Here is a 17,839-nt window from a genome sequence, read left to right on the forward strand (position 1 = left end):
CGACAGCAATCCGGAACCGGCAAAGTATGGCGTTTCGGGCCCCTCAAGCAGGCTGGACCCAGAAGGAATGCGGCAACGTCCCCCGGGGTAGACAGATTTTAAAGTCTACCCGGCTCCTCCTTCTTCTCGGACGTCACCGACGACAGCAATCCGGAACCGGCAAAGTATGGCGTTTCGGGCCCCTCAAGCAGGCTGGACCCAGAAGGAATGCGGCAACGTCCGCCGGGGTAGACAGATTTTAAAGTCTACCCGGCTCCTCCTTCTTGTCGGACGTCACCGACGACAGCAATCCGGAACCGGCAAAGTATGGCGTTTCGGGCCCCTCAAGCAGGCTGGACCCAGAAGGAATGCGGCTATAAAATCAGCGGAAGCCTTGCCTGAATCCCCTAGAGAAGTTGGATTCCCAACAAAGAGTTTTCAGGACAATAAAAATCAGAAGTCCTGTGAGGGTAAGGAAGGCTTGGATCCAGGAGGAGGAACTGAGTGTTTGTTACAACATGGAGAGTCAGTTTCAAAGAAAGCAACGTTAGAAATAATGGAGATAACTCCTAAGAAGCTTACTTTAGAAGAGTTGGGTCTGATGATTATGAATATGCAAAAATCGATAAATAACTTGACTCTAAATGTGCAAGAAGTTTTGAATAAGAATGTGTGTATGCAAACTAACATAGAATGTTTAGAGAAAAATACAACTGCATTAGATGAGAAACTGGGAGAAATAAAGAAAATTCAGGTTAACTTAATAAAGTCTGTTCAAGAACACGAAGGGAAATTAGAAATGATAGAGAACCAGAACAGAAAATTGAATTTAAGAATATTAAATTTTCCTATAGTCCATTTGGTAACACCAGTGGACTTGTTTAATAGTTATTTAAAAAATATTCTAAAATATTCTGAAAATTCAATTCCTAAGCTATCAAAATCCTATTACTTACTACAACAACAGAGTAAGGAAAATGATAATGTTAAAACTAGGGAAAATTTTAACCTGACAGAATTTCTAGAAAAATCTTATGAATCAAACATAGAAAATAGAGCAACCCTTTTAGTGCAATTTCAATCTCAATTAGAGAGAGATGAGGTGTTAAAACTTCATTTCGGACAACAAAAACAAAACTTCTATGGTGCCCCAGTGAGAATATTTCCTGATGTTATTCGCACAACACAGATTAGGAGAAAAAATTTTATAGCACTTCGGAAGGAAGCACAAGAAAAGGGAGCACAGTTCTCCCTACGATACCCATGTAAGTGCTACATAAAATATCAAGGAAATTCATATATCTTTAACTATCCAGACCAATTACGTGCTTTTCTTGATAACTACTCCTAAGTATTGTATGAAAAGTGGGATAAATAAACAAATGGAATGTTTGAGGGAATACAAGGAGGTTTATATGTATAATATTTTTTCCTTATTTGCTCCAATTGTTTACTACTTGTCAAAGTTCACTAAATATTATTCTTAATATTATCCTAGCAATTGATACAATTTGGGGGAAACTTTCTTATCTGTAATGTGAATTTTTCTTAGTTTTCTTTGTTCTGTACCCCTGTATCAGAATTATTGTTTGTTATAACTAAGAAATGCAATAAAAATAAAATTTAAAAAATAAAAAAATAAAAAAAAAAGAAGGTAGGCTTGTTTTTTTTCTAGGTTTAAGAGGATGTTGTCCGTGAGTGAGAGGAGAAGGGATTCCGTGTTGAGACCTTTGCGGAAGCCGTATTGAGCTGAGGATAGTATGTTGTGATCCTCAAGGTATTCAGAGAGTTGTTTGTTGACTGTTTTTTCCATCAATTTGGCTATCATCGGTAAATTTGCGATAGGTCTAAAGTTAGCTAGATCAGTAGGGGAGGCGTTTGGTTTTTTTAGAAGAGGTTTGAGGATTGCTAGCTTTAATTGATTGGGAACCACTCCATGAGATAAAGAGGTATTAATGATTTTAGATAATGGTTTAGAGATGGTATTTGGTATGGAAATGAGCAGGTTAGTAGGTAGAGGATCTGATGGGTGGGAGGAAGGTTTTAGTTTCTTAAGGATGTTTTCTATCTCAAGCTCTGATGTGGGTTCGAAGGATTCTAGACTGCAGTTTTGTTGAGGCTGGGTTGTGAGGTGCGTCATTGGAGAGGAGCTGTTGATTGTAAGCGCACCTGTTAGGTTGGTGATTTTAGATTTGAAGTATTTAGCGAGTTCATTAGCTTTGTTGAATGCCTGGTCATCTGGAATGGGAGGAGGTAATGGTTTGGTGAGAGATGAAACATATGAAAAAAGTGCCTTTGAGTCGAAGACAAAATTGTGGATTTTTTTTGCATAAAAATCTTTTTTAGTTTTGTGGATGATATTTCTGTAGGTGTTAAGACAGGATTTATAGCTCGCCAGAGATGCGGTGGAAGGGTTTTTCCTCCAGCTATGCTCTTTATGTCTTAGTTTTTGTTTTAAGGATTTGATCTCAGGTGTAATCCAGGGTTTTCTGTTGTCAAGAGTTGGTTGTGTTACTTTAGTGGTCGATGGGCAAATTTGATCTGCAATTTTACTGGTGATATTGATCCATGAAGTAGTGGTGGTGGATGCATCTGTGAGGTCTAGCATGTTTATTTCTTTGGAGATGTGTTCAGTGAGTAAGTCCAGTGAGCAGGGTTTCCTGAAGTGAATGGTGGTTTTGGTAGGGTTTTGTGCTGGGCGGTTTCTTATCTTCAGGGATGTGTGTATGACTCTGTGGTCGGACCATGGTACTGGCGAACAGTTGGGGTTGGAGCAGATAGTGAAGCTGTCGTTAACGAAGATGAGGTCTAATGTATGTCCTGCCTTGTGGGTGGGGCTGTTGACAATTTGAGTGAAGCCCATATGGTTAAGAGATGTGAGGACTGTTTCACAGTTGGTGGATTGTGGAAGAGAGTCGATATGTAGGTTGAAGTCGCCCAAGATTATTGCAGGTTTGTCTGAGTTGATGTGTTTGGCTATTAGCTCGATCAGAGGAGAGGGGTCTGAATCTAATGTTCCTGGGGGGGCATAAATGAGGCATATTTGTAGATGATCTGCTTTGAAGAGTGAGAATTCTAGTTTTGAGGAAAAATTGGATTGTTGTAAGGTGATGCCTAGGCTTTTTTTTAGCTGCAATAAGGAGACCTCCTCCTTTTTTTTTGGGTCTGGGGACTGAAATGATGTCATAAGCTTGTGAGGGGAGCTGGTTTATTAATACTATGTCCGTGGGTTTTAACCAAGTTTCCGTGATGGCACAGATATCAGGGTTAACTTCTATCAGATAGTCATTGAGGATGTGCATTTTTTTGGAGAGAGACTGAGCGTTGAAAAGTGTGAGAGTGAAAAGTGAGAGACCCAGGAATTGTGTGATAGGAGATAACATGATGGGGATTAACCTTTGTTGTCGCGTTGATGGATGAGAGGTGGATTGTATAGGATTTCTTGATTTTTTCTTGATTATGGGAATGGTGAAGGTGAGCATCTTTGAGGCAGTAATGTGATGAAGAGTAGTGCAAAGGCTAAAGGTTAGTGTTTGTGTGGAAGGCTTCAAATGGAATTAATAAAATGGAGCGAGATGGTCAGAGTCCTTATGACTTAAGAATGTAGCTTAGAGAAGGTTTAAGTCTGAGTCGGAGTCTGAATTGATTTTAAGTTTTGCGTCTTGAGTCTTTCTTCTTGGGATTTTAAATGTTTAGATGCAGTCCATGGAATGTAGAGCTGAGGTGGGATGAGAGTCTGGTGTAGGTGCCTATGGTTGAGAGGTGGGGATAAAAAGCTCTGTCATTGCTGAATTTGGTCAGGTCTCTGGGCTAATGGTTCCTGAATTATTAGACTTGAGAGGTCCTTTAGCGCTGTGAAAGGAGAGTGGAGATGTAATGCAAGTTGCTAGAGCTTAAGTGGGTGAGTCTAGTTGTGAGACGGAGTATTTGTGGTAGGTATGAGCGCCTGCTGATGGATGTTTGCTGAAGGTTTGAAAGGAGCGGTTATCTAATATTCCTGGGGCTTTGTCCACTGCCTTATTGTTCTTGCCTTGTATGTGCTCCTGAACTGTTTTCTTCCCATGCAATGTAAACTCTGCTATACACTGCTCCAAAAAATAATAGTAACTTGCTTACGAATTGTTTTATTTCTTTTAAATGTACCCACCACTTGTGGCACATAAAATAAATTAGGGTCTGATGCTGGGGTTCTGGAGTCCTGGCATCAGCCTCTGTGGGTTCCAAACTATAATCTTTGGTCAGGTGGATGGTGAACTGGACCTGGTGAACAGGGAATATACTAAAGAAGCTTCTTTTCCTCCTGTGACCATCAGATTATATCACCAACTTTCAATATCTTTAGGCCTTTCTCCTAGCAGAATCACTCTTAAAATCCATAACCCTGGGATTAAGTAATTAGGTTCTCATTCACTGGATTATATTGAAAAATGATATCTTTTATCCTTTTGGGGAGTACCAGCAGTCAACTTACAATAATAAAACTCAGGATGCATAGTAGAGGTAAGCAGCAACACAAAATAAATGTACCATACGCTTTCTCTTCCTCTAGCTTTTAGATTTTAATCTGGTTCACAAACATTTCTGTTGTTTTAAGAATTCTTCATATACAAGCTCATTAGTATTCACATCCCTTTCACAGGATTCTTCTGAAGCAGTTACTCTCAGAAAATCCACAGGATCTCCTACAAGATATTTGTTACATTTTCCCTGTAAGTGCCCAAACGTTAACACCTAGGTGTCTAATGTTAGCACTCCAGTTTCCATTTTGGTAGGTCCCTGATGGGCCAGACGAACCAGCAGTTTCAAGAACTAACTGCTGAACAATCAGACTCACTCTTTTCTAACCTTACAGCAACAAAAGATAGAAGCCTTCTTCCACTCTGAGCACAGGCTTATATTGAATACAGGGCACACTCCCCTATTGAGGTCTTTCACACTCCCCTCATGAGGTCCTTTGTAACATATTTACTTAAAGAGATAGCCAAAAACCATGTCATCCTCTTCTAGGTCAAAAATAGCACAACATTACCCAGAGTAAAGGTTAAGTGACAAAACTGGGTTATGGTAAAAGGATACATTTTCAGTGGCATAGGACGAGGATTTAAGGCCTGGCCACACTAACAATCATAGTAACAATGACTTTCTTATTTCAGCCTATGAATTGTGGTTCAAGCAGATCCTGTGGGAGTTAGATTCTGTTCGGGAGATTTTTCAGAATGGGCATGTAAGTAATCTGCAAATTGGACTAGAGATGGCTACGTTTAGCTCCTTCAGTTTTGTAGGTTTTTCTTAGATGATTTATCTGGAGGTCTGGGCCTTCATTAGATGACTAAAGGCCAAATATTCAGTTATTTATAAAGCTCGGACCTTCACGATCTAGTTAGCTTGGATAGATCATTGCAGAATTCTCAAATTCTGTAGACATGCATCATGTAACTTGTCCTTCTAGACTATGTGTCAGATAAAGATATGCATTACTCTTTTGTTATGTATAGAGGGGTAACCCTGGAGAAAAGTAATTCTGAGAAATGAAACAAATTTTTGACTCTATTATTTAAAGAAATTACTTTTCAAAAAATAACTTATTTAAATTGGAATACATAGTTTTTGTCTAGTTATAAATGTTTTCTGGGACTTTTGGGGTAAGAGTGAATATTGACTCTACTGCTGATAATAATTACAAAATGCCATGTATTTTGGATCACAAGGCAAAAATGTCATTGATTCTCAAAGCAACAAGTTTTTATCTGAAGAGCTAGAAAAAAATCTTATGGTAACAATCTATCTTCAAAAATCTACAAACAGTTAATTTCTTACTAAAATAATATTTTACTTGCTCATACCCATTGAAATTTCATTGGAGAACATATAATGTGGTAAAAGAAGGAGAGATTGGTTTGGACTTAGTAAGTGGAAGAGGTGGGTATTGTGAGTGAGATAGGAATGTTGTGGAGTGAAGGTATATTTGAATTTTTATTTTTTTTTACATGGTGTGAAAGGATACGTTTAGTAAGGCAGTGAATGGTAGGAGTGGGTGTGAGAAGGAATGTAAGACATTGTATAGAAAAGGAGACAGCAAGCTGAGTCTTGGAGAGAACATGAATGTGGAGCATGTGTGTCGTGGAGAGTGGGATGATAAGAGAATGACAGGGTTTGTGTGTGTATGGAGGGTTGGAGCAGGAGTCTGGAGGGTGAGTGTATGTGTGTGCATGTGTATGTCTGTGGCGGGGGAAGGGGAGGAGAAGCCTATAGGGTATATATATGTGTGTGTATCTTTGGGGGGGGAGGAGTCAGGGTGTGCATGTGTCTGTGTATAGGTGGGTGTGTATGTGGGAGGGTACAGAAGTCTGGAGAGTGTGTGTGTGTGTGTGTGTGTGTAGAGTGTGGGGAGGTGTAGGAATCTCTAGACTGAGAATGGGTGGGTGGGTGTGTGTGGAGGGGGGGGGGGGAGACTGATTTAGGAGTTTGCCACTCCTAGGCACTTTTGATGCTTTTATCCCCTCCCCCCACCTCTTGTAAGGATAGCAGAAGGAGGATAGCAGAAGGTGGTTCTCTGCTGCATGAAATTCAACAGAGCTGGAAGGCAACAAATCTTAGCCAGCCTGCTGCCCCTATGTTTGCCACCCTAGGCACAGGTATAATGGGTGCATATTTGCAAATCCAGGGCTGGAAGGGGGCGAGTAAGAGTCTGACGGGCAAGGGTATGTTTAGAGAGGGACTATGTGAGTGTATGCATGGGTGTTTGTGGAGAGGGTATGCGTGTGTGAAGTGGCACGAGGAAGTGTGTGGAATATGTGTTAGGAGAGTGGAGGAGAAGCTTGAAGGATGTGTGTTTTATGTGTGTGTGTGTGTGTGTGTGTGTGTGTGTGTGTGGAGGGAGTGGAGACATAGTCAGTGCATATATGTCTGTGAATGGAGCAATTGGAGGAGGAGTTTGGAGAATGTGTGTGTGTGTGTGTGTGTGCGCGGTAGTTCGGAAGAAGGAGTGTGGAGGGAGCGTGGGGGGTTTGTGTGGAGGGAGGATGAGTATGTGTATGGATGGAGTGGCGTGGAGAAGGAGAGTGGAAGGGTGTATGTTGCTGGAGAGGAGGAGTGGAGAAGGTGAGTGTGTGGAAGGGGGTAGGAGTACTGTTGAGCCTGGGTGTTAATGACTGTGTGTGGATGTGAGAGAGGAGTTTAGAGGGGGTGTGTGTATGTGTGTGTGTGTTCGGGGGGGGGGGGCAGGGAAGAGGAGTTTGTAGACAGCTTGTCAATATGTTTGTATGCGAGGAAGGAAAGACAGAGGCAATAAAATCAGGTGAAAAAGCATTCTTAGAACAATAGGTTTTAGATGTATGGGGAGGCCAATGGGTGCAGAGGTGGGCAGCATACAATAATGTGGTCAGGAAAATATTGGAGCTGGCTCTTGTCAATTGTGCAAGTTTTAAGAACCGCGACCTGCAAGCAACTTGGTGATTTCCCCATAGTTGGTGAATGAAGGAGAGTGAATCTGCTTCCCTGGAGATATTCAGTGAAAGAGAGCGATTGGTTGCTACGCACAAATGCACACGGTTTTCTTCCATGCTGACACAATCAGAAGACATCCGTCAGGGGGCACAGATGTGGGCATCAGAATGGTTCTCTGCAAGCAGCGCATTTCTTGAGTAGGACCCATCCGTTCCTGCATAGCTGGGTCAGTAAAGCCAAAACAATGCATTCCACAGCAGCTTCCAATGCTGCTCAGCAAAAGGAATGCCATCCATTCTGTCACAGCTTCTGAGTGAAGGGGTGCACAGAAAAATGCATCCGGCCAAGCACAATATATATATAATCATCTATATATAAAGAGAGAGCGAGAGATTAATAAACTGTAATAAATGTATTTTTACTAAACAAAATATTTCACATTTTCATCATTTGTTATAAACAAAAAATAACACATTTCTGGTTTCACTCAACAGTACTCCAACTGAAAGCTTCTGTAGACCGCAATCAGCATTTCAACAAAAATGTTCCCCTTCAAAGCATTTCTTTTAATATTTTATAGTGACATTATTGTCTGATTGTTTGATATTGCTATTTTATTGCTTTATCAAACCTTAGGATATAAATGAAATAATAAAAACTTAGTTTTTCAAAGCAAGGGACCAATGTACTCAAGTGTGCTAAAATTGGCCTTTAATGCATATAAATGCTGTGTTTACTGCATGTACGAAAGTCCAATGTTAATGATATGCAAAGGAGGCAGACGGTAAAGTTCGCATATATCCTATATACAGAGAGCATCACAAAGACTTAACTACACTTCCTCTAGGTGAAGTTAAGCGTTGTGCATTAATACATCTGTGAAGCAGTTTGCTTGCATACAGTTTTGCTACACTAATAGGTAATTAACTATTTTGCATTGTTTTGAATCTCATTACTTTATTATCATAGGTTTTACGTTAAAACTATTGAGAGCTAATTTTCGTGAATTATGATTTCTATTATTATGGGTAAAACTAGCTTGTGTGGGCGAACAGCATTTTTAATGCACTTTCAGGCCAAAGCAATACTGTGCACTCAGATTAATCCTCAGTTAGATGCGCAAAGTAACCCCTGATGCAATAAGGGGATCAGCGTGTCCAAAATGCGCATCCAAACTAGCAATGAGAGAATAGTGCTCATCACATGTAAATACCAAGCTGATGAGACTATTTATCTAGTACCCCCAATGTAAAAAATAACCGTGCACCCAAAGGGGCGGATTTTAAATGCCCTGCGTGCCAGTGCGCCTATCTTGCATAGGCCGCCGGCGCGCGCAGAGCCCTGGGACGCGCGTAAGTCCCGGGGCTTTGTAAAAGGGGCGGGGAGGGGGCGTTCCCGAAACGATGCGGCGTTTCGGGGGCGGGCTCCGTCATTTTGGGGGCGGGCCTGGGGGCATGGCGCCGGTCCGGGGGCATGGTTGAGGCCTCCGGACCAGCCCCCGGGTTGGGTGACGGCGCGCCAGCAGCCCGCTGGCGCTCGCAGATTTACATCTGCTTTTAGCAGGCGTAAATCTGCCAACAAAGGTAAGGGGGGGTTTAGATAGGGCCAGGGGGGTGGGTTAGGTAGGGGAAGGTGGGGGGAGGGCGAAGGAAAGTTCCCTCCGAGGCCGCTCCGAAATTGGAGCGGCCTCGGAGGGAGCAGGCAGCACGCGCTGGGCTCGGCGCGCGCAGGTTGCACAAATGTGCACCCCCTTGCGTGCGCCGACCCCGGATTTTATAAGTTACGCGCGGCTACGCGCGTATCTTATAAAATCCAGCATACTTTTGTTCGCGCCTGGTGCGCGAACAAAAGTACACGATCGCGCAAATTTTTAAAATCTACCCCAATGTGCACATTTTAACCCTCAAAAATTAATGTCAGTTCCAGAGCTGGCATTAAGTCTTGAGTTGCCCCAAAAGATCAACCAAAAACAGAAAATACAGGGTTTCTGTGCATCCTCCGACATAATATCATCGCAATATTAAGTCAGAGGAACCACAGAAAGCAGCAACATGGAAAAAAAAAAGTCTTGACAGACCCTCAATTTACGATCGTCCACTTTCCTAACCCGTGGCTGTGCTTGGATGCACAATTTCCCCTAGCACCTCCTTTTTAATGCAGCAGCTCATTAGCATAGTACATCACTCACCTGAGAGAGGTGGATGAGCGTACATTAGGACAGCGGGTGCTCAATCATGAGCGCCCATTTTTCATACACCCATATTGCATCGGCCTGTTTAACAGCTGCGATAGCATTAGCACATTTTACTAAATCAGCCCCTTAGTGTGCACCAATAACTATATGTTTACCCCACTGGTGATGTTCTACTCCCCCGACCCAAACTCCTAGCTCATAAATAATAAATCACATAGCTAGAAGCATACAACAATCTCACAACAATGTCAGTCAACAATAAAAAGAGATCTTCCATCAAGCCTTGCACTCCTCAAATACTGCCATGAACAATTTGAATATCTCAAAGCTTAACATTAGATATCACTGGGTGAATCATACTACCTCTGGCTGAAGCACTAAACAGTGCCTGCTGAAAAAGGAATCATCTGCCCCCAAAAACATCAATGAAAATTCCCTCTAAAAAGAAACAGTCCAAAATTCTTTAGTAATTCAAGAGTAGGAGATGAAAAAAAAAAGATATCACCCTTGATGGCACTCAGCAATGGTTGTTGATTCAGAAAAAAATTCCTGCAGAGGGGTAAATTGTCCACAGCATATCTTGTACACTGTTCATAATGTAAGAAGACAGTTCAGAAACTGAACAATAAAAGGTGAATTTTCAAAAGCTTGCGTGCGTCAAAATTGTCATATCTGCGGTCCCAACGCAGGATTCATTTTTATGTACTGGGGGTGTGGAAGGGTGGGAAGGAGGTAGGGGTACAGAGAGTGCATCAAACTAGGTCGAGAGTACTTTGTACAAATCTCATCTTTGGGTACCTTTCCTCACTCCAAATCCCATCAGATCTTCACTGATGTGTACTGTGCTGTTCGTACCTCTGACTATGCATGTAAAACTGTCCCCCCAAAACCTAGGCCACCACCAAAATCTCACCTCAAATTCCTAGTTGCCCCTCTTATAGTGGTATAAAAAGTTGACTAATATATGTGCCTCCCCAGAGGCGTGCTCTCTCTTCGTCTGAAACCCATTTCTGGCAAAGCGCCAAGAAAAAAGGTGTAGTTAAATCATGCACTAGCATACGCTATGCTATCGCACACAATGTTAAACACCCCTTGTTTTCATAAGCTCCATCCAAACTGCTCCCTTTTGACTAAATTTTGAAAATTTACATATGTTATTTATTGCATACGTTATGGCTTTACCATAGGCATTAGGGTCCTAACACCCGCATTAAGGGTAAGGCCCTAATGTGATTTGATATCTACAGTACCTGAATGAAATCTGCATTGAAGTAGGTGCAATATAAATATGTAATTACATACCAATATTTCCTTATGATTGTATTAAATCTTAGAATATAAAACAAAAATAATTGGGGGCTAAATATATAGCTGCCATTTGAAATTCCTCACAAACGATAGTGAATAACCCACAAGGGTCTGAATGAGGTCTTTCTTTCTTACTTTCAACAACTCTACGCTCAGCAACCAGCAGATGACAGTGCTTGCGCTGCTTTTTTTCAGAGGTTAGCCCTTCCTCAACTTATGGATCTGCAGCTGGTAAAACTCAATGCCCCTTTATGTCTAGAGGAAATCCGATACGGGATCATAGGAGCGCCATCTAACAAGGCATTAGGTCCCGACGGTTTTACCAGGGAATATTATAAAATATTACAGGATAGAATCACTTCACCCCTGCTTCTGCATTATGAACATTTGCTCAGTCAGCATGCCTTCCCACCAGATACAAACAAAGCTTTGATCATGCTGATCCCTAAAAAAGATAAAGATCCTTTGGACCCCAGATCCAGTCGACCAATCTCTCTCCTGAATTTTGATGCTAAGCTACTGGCGAAGATTTATGCTGACTGCTTAGCAACTGTTCTCCCTTCCCTGATAGGGAACCACCAGGTGGGATTTGTGAGAACGACATCCGGATATTAATATTCGTCGGGCACTGGTTTCCATTGCATGGAATATATTGCGTAATATCCCCTCCGCTTTGGTCAGTTTCGACGCCGAAAAGGCATCGAAACTGTGTGGCATGGGATTATCTCTTTTTTGGTTTGGAGCAATTTGGGATCCGGGGCGAATGGTTAAGGGTGGTTCATCTTTTATATGCGGCGCCATGCGCCCAACTTTTAATTAATAGTTCTCTTACGGCGGATTTCCCCCTCCATCGCGGTACAAGGCAATGTTGTCCTTTATCGCCGCTGTTATTTATTTTCTCGCTTGAACCTTTACTGGTTAGCTATTCAGCAGAATGTATCTATCTCCGGTGTACTGGTGGGGACCTTTCTTTTTAAGGTCACTGCATTTGTAGATGATCTTTCAGTTCATCTAACCGACCCAGTAACAGCGTTGTCTGCCCCTATGTATTTATTTGAAGGGTTCGGATCCTTTTCTGGTTTTAAATTAAACCTGAACAAATCTGAAGCCTTAGTTTCCCATGCTATTCATTCTGGTGAATGGCAGACAAAGTTCCCCTTTCAATGGACAAGGGAAGCCTTTCGTTACTTGGGCATTCAGTTATCCTTTTCTAAGACCAAACTTTATGATTTAAATGTCCTGCCACTACTAAAAGCTCTTCAGTATAAGCTTCTGGAATGGAAGGACCTGCCTTGTCGGTGAATGGCCGGATAAACCTATTTAAGCTGATTCTGTGGCCTAAATGGCTCTATGTTTTTCAAATCATTCCTGTTTTGCTCCAGGAGCAAGACATAAGGTTAGTCTATGCTATGCTTTCCCGTTTCATCTGGCAGGGCCAACGGGCACATATTGCTATGGTGCATCCAGTCGGATCCTGGTGCAGTGGTGGATTGGGAGTTCCGGACATAGAGGAATATAACATGGCTTGTTTGCTACGACATGTAAAAGCCTGGGTATTTAATACACAACATTTTACCCCACTAGAATTTGAAAGAGCAATGATACATCTTTTACACCCAATATATGTTCTTCCTGTGAAGTGGGCAAGCCTCCCCTCATCACACGGTGGTAATTTTCTCCTGAGCTCGCGCCGCAAATCTTGGATATTTCTTTGTTCTAAATTAGGCCACTACCCTCATGAGTCAGCATTGTTACCCATTCGGGGAAATTTGGATTTCCTCCCGGGCTCACAGTCTAAATACTTCTCTCAATGGCAGCAGAAAGACGTGACTACTCTCTCTCAAGTAGTGGACTCCGAGGGTGTCATGCGTTCTAACATGGTCCTGTCCTCGCAATTTGACCTCTTTTCTAACTCTGTCTTTGCCTACCTCCAATTGCATCACTACATTTGCTCACTACAACGAATACATCTACAAGACAGTTTTCTGAATCATTTGGAGGAGTTTTTCCAGCTGGAGATTCCGAGGCGGCAGGGCATATCTCAGATTCGTAAATCACTCCTTAACATTGCAGCCGGAACCTTATGTGATACTTGGCTTCTTAAGTGGAGGGCAGACATATCAACTTTAGCTGACATTTCTCTCCTATCTGCCATCAAAAGAATTCCTGAGGTAACAGAAGATGCTAGTCTACGAGAGATGCAATACAAGCTTCTACACAGGGCATATCTACCCCCGGCCTGATTACATAGGTGCGGCTATTTATCCTCAGACTGCTGTAGTAAATGCCAAACTGAATGGAGTTCCCTAGGCCATTGTTTTTGGGACTGCATTTGCATATGAGTTTTTCTGGGGGAATATCGCCAAGTATCTTTCTTTATTAGTAGGTCAATCAGTGGTGCTCACACCAGAGGGGGCCCTTTTTGACGTCTCATCCTTTCAGGTGCGAGGATGAGATAGATGTCTTTTCCTGCGGAAAGCCTGCTTTGTTGCAAAGAAAGCCATATTGTTACAACGGTGGGCTTTCAATCCTCCTAGTTTTGGGCTATGGCGAAATAAATGACATACCCTTATGCAAATGGAGAATCAAACTACCTCATATTCTTTTAAGTGTAAACAGGCCTTGATCACTGTTTGGGGAGCCTGCTTGCAACATCTTTCCCCCAGAGCCAGAAGCACTCATCAATTATCCTTAACTGTACTGGTGTATTTCCATTATACCTCAGCCATATCCTATTCTCTTCATGTCCCGAGGTAGGGCGGGTGGTTTAGGGTCGGATTATTAGGGAGGGGAATAATATAAAATGAAAACTGTTGACACGGCTGTTGTTTTCTGTAGTTTGACATGCTTCAGAGTCATGGAGGTGAAACGTTTTTGCCTTTGATGTTTAATAAACAATATTACATAAAACAAAAATAAAATGTTACCTTAGTTTTTCAAAATTAGTGAGAACCAGGAACTATCTGTTCCTTCACAGATAAAGTTCTGCTCCCCTGCTGTGTTCTGGAAGACTGATATTTACATCAAGCATCATAGTATTTAAGCAAAAGTTAATAAAAAATGAATGCTAATTTTTCTTGCTATGGGTGTAACTCTATTACACTGATGGAGGGTTATCTCACCAGAATTGACATTCCAAATCTGCTATGATACAATCAGTTTCAATATTACAGCAATGACAAACTGTATTCAAATACATTGTATAAAGGAATGACTTAGTTGAATAGGTTGCCCAATCAAGCTATCTGTTAATATCTCAGGTAATTTAGAAACATAGAAACATGATAGTGGAAAAAGATCATTATGGCATATCTAGTCTGCCCAAAGCTCTCCTTTATTCCCATGTAACTTTATTATCAAAACACATGTACTGCTATTTGTTGAAATATTTCCAGACTTACCGTGGCAGGAAAACAAAGACGCTTTGTGCATGGCGATCACAACTCCATCAGGGTTTCATGGCCCCCATGGAATAAGTCAATCAAAAAGCAGAGGCATATATATGCCTTCAGTTTAGTATCATCCTGCTGCTTCCATGTTTTTATGTTATCAGGAAGAATTTTGTTCCAGTCCCTAAATTTATATTCTGCCTCCCTGTTTGTTTCTCTTTAATTATTGACAAAATATTGTCAGAACTTATCCAGCTAACTTAACTCTGCCTCTGCCCCTGGAACGCCCCTATGTAATCCAGCTAAATTTTAGCCAGATAATGGGTTATTTGGCAAAACTTTAGCTGGTTAAGTGAAGGAAACATTGAAAAGTTGGCTTTTAGCTAAATATTCCTGAATATTGACCCTTGTGATTTTTTGGAAAGGGTTTAAATTTGCTTGCTATATTTTCTTTGGACACTAGATGGCACCTGCTTATCACAAAATGTATTGCACTACAAACATTCCCTTAATATGTGAAAGCTAATTAATCCTCAGCTTCTTTTGTTGTCCTAACTCAGTTTAGTATCACATTCAGTATAAAAACACAAAAAAATAAAATATATCCCTTAGGAGACAGCAGCTATATTGGGGACATGAAGCAACAAATGCAACTGGAGAAGTGTTTCAGGGGATGAAGAAGCAGAAGCAGTTCCAGAAAAAAATATGATGTGCCTGGGCTCAGGAAGGACAGGGCAGGGAAGTGGTCCAAGGCTGTGGGAGGAGGGGGAAATCATAAACCGAGAGGCGAACTTAGCCTTCCCATGAAGATCCTGGTTTACAGGCCACTGCTCTAACCATTAGGCAGGGGAATTTGCAGTGGAGCCACAAGGACTCTGGTTCAGCAAGAATCCTGTAGGAGCTATGAAACTAAACATGGAGACTTGCCTTCGGAGGCTCCCTATTGGACCAGCATTAGGTATGTCCCAACTGAGGGTTGGCTATAAGAAGCCCTAGCCTGTCACACCTTTGCTGGTCCAACATTCCTCACAGAGTTCGCTCCCTGATCCTGTTGTTGCCTGGCCTTTTTCCTGTGGGTTCCTGCTGCATCCCGTCTCCTGCTCTGTTCTTGGTCCTTGGCTCTCATCCTGATCTTTGGCTCCACTCCTGGGTCCTGCTCAATGTGCGGTTCCCATCCTCCACCTTGGTAAGTCCTGGCAGCCACCTGCTCCCAGGGCTGCAATCTGCGGGGCACAGCATTAGGCAGCCACAGTGTTCCCTACACTACGATGTCAGCACAAGCAAGGACCTCAGAGTGCTAGCAAAGAATCTTGAGCGAGAGAGAGAGAAGCCTGACTGTTGTTAAAGCAGGAGAGCTGATGTGGTGCTCAGTTCCTCAGGCCTTTATAAAGTACAAAAATAGTCTAAAACAGTGGTTCTCAATCCTGTTCTGGGGACCCCCCCAGCCAGTCGGGTTTTCAGGATATCCACAATGAATATGCATGAGAGAAAATTTGCACGCGCTGCCTCCATAACATGCACATTTTCTCTCATGCATATTCATTGTGGATATCCTGAAAAACCGACTGGCTGGGGGGTCCCCAGGACAGGGTTGGGAACCACTGGTCTAAAAAAAGAAAGAACCATCAAAGCATTGATAGAGAGTATATGTGAAGTGTGAGTGCCTTTGTTTTTTAATAGAGATTCCCGGTCAAGGTTAGGTACAGGACAGAATAGTTTTTAAAGTTAATTGTCTGCTGCAGCACGTACCAACGAGCAGCACATGAGAGGGACATATGATCTGGAGTGATTGTCTATGTTAATATTCACAATGAATGATACAGCTGGAGAAAGCGCTACCACCGTATCCCTCTATTATAAAGGGGTTTACTGAGTGACCCTAAGAAGGAAAGCAACACCCTAGAGTAAAGCAGTCCCAGACTGAGCACAAGAGATGTCACTAGAGCAATTGAAAAAAAAAAAAACAACTAAGAAATGAGGTACAAATAAAGAGAAAGAGCTAACAGTATAATTAATACTTTCTCTCAAATGTTTTTGACCGGGAAAGTGAAATTGCTGTTCAGCAGAGATTCAGAAAGAATAAAGTCATTTTGAATAAAAAAATAAGCTGCTCTTTCTCAAACAAGAGTTAGGGCTGATCAATTATTCTTTTATTTCAATAATTATTATTTTTACAGTAACACTAAGCGATCGATGACACACAATTTAGGGAACTCTACTGATGTGTATGTGGAAGAGCCTGGAGCAGTCACAGAGTTTCTTGTTTATTTTATGTAAGGACTAGGTTAGTAGGTAAAAAGAAATACAGAAGGCGAAAAGTAAAGATGAACTGGCCAGCAATGGGAAAGGAAGGAATAACAAGAGAAACAGATAAGTGCATACACAAACATTGTCATACAGAATCAGACCTGAGTTTATATACAGAAAGACATACAGGAAAAGTAAATCAAAGAAAAGTTAAAGAAAGACATAAAGTATTATACTTACATGAGAACAGTACTTTCTTCAAAGTAAATTATATTCAATGCCAAAAAATAAAGAAAAACAAAGACGCAAAGTATCAATCCTTATGAAAACAAATAGAAGTAAAATACAAAAATAGCGAACTGTAAAGAGATAAGTTCAACAATTCAGATACTTATCTGATAAGAGTCTTTAAAAGGGTTCCAGAACCAATGATAATTTTGATAATTTCTAGAAGTCTACAAAATAAGATGGGAGGTTTAGAGTGTATAGCATTGGATGAAGGGATAGATATAATTGATATCTAAGAGACCTGATGGAAGGAGGATAACCAATGGGACACTGTGATACAAAGATTTGCTGGAAACAAAAAGCAATATTGAATCTTTATGGATAGACATTCCAGATAAAAAAAGGGAATAAAATACTGAAATAGTAGGGTATATTACCGTCCACCTGGCCAGAATGAACTAACAGGTAATGAAATGCTAAAAGAAATGAGGAAAGCTAACAAAATCAGCAGCACAGTAATAATGGGTGATTTCAATTACCCCAGTACTGACAGGGTGAAAGTTACATCAGGACATTCTAGAGAAGTAAAGTTTCTAGATGAAATAAATGACTGCTTCATGAAGCAGCTGGTACAAGAACCAACAAAAGGAGAAACTATTTTAGATCTAGTCGTTGGTGGAACACAGGATTTGGTGTGAGAGGTAACAGTGTTGGAGCCACTTGGCATTAGTGATCACAACATTATCAAATTTGATTTAACTGGAGGGGAGTGCAAAAAAGAAATCTACTATGATAGCATTTCATTTTCAAAAAGGTGACTATGATAAAATGAGGAAAATGCTTAGGAAAAAACTGAAAGGAGCAACTGCAAAGGTTAAGAGTTTAGCTCTGGCATGGATGTTGTTTAAAAATACCATCTTGGAAGCCCAGAACAGATGTATTCCATGCATTAGAAAAGATGAAAAGAAAGCTAAATGACTACTGGCATGGTTGAAAGGTGACTTGAGAGAGGCTATAATATCTAAAAGAATATCTTTCAAGAAATGGA

The 17,839-nt window shown here is 41.4% G+C and overlaps 1 protein-coding gene across 1 annotated transcript in view; it reads left to right on the forward strand.

Moving 5' to 3' along the window:
- TDO2 (tryptophan 2,3-dioxygenase) overlaps positions 1-17,839 on the forward strand; it is a 65,805-nt gene that overhangs the window by 15,856 nt on the left and 32,110 nt on the right. Inside the window, exon 4 of the mRNA XM_029614431.1 lies at positions 5,133-5,203. Within this exon, the coding sequence (XP_029470291.1) occupies positions 5,133-5,203 (71 nt within the window). The remainder of the gene's footprint in view (positions 1-5,132; positions 5,204-17,839) is intronic.

The sequence above is a fragment of the Rhinatrema bivittatum genome, chromosome 1 (assembly GCF_901001135.1).
Source record: "Rhinatrema bivittatum chromosome 1, aRhiBiv1.1, whole genome shotgun sequence".
Lineage (NCBI taxonomy): Eukaryota > Metazoa > Chordata > Amphibia > Gymnophiona > Rhinatrematidae > Rhinatrema > Rhinatrema bivittatum.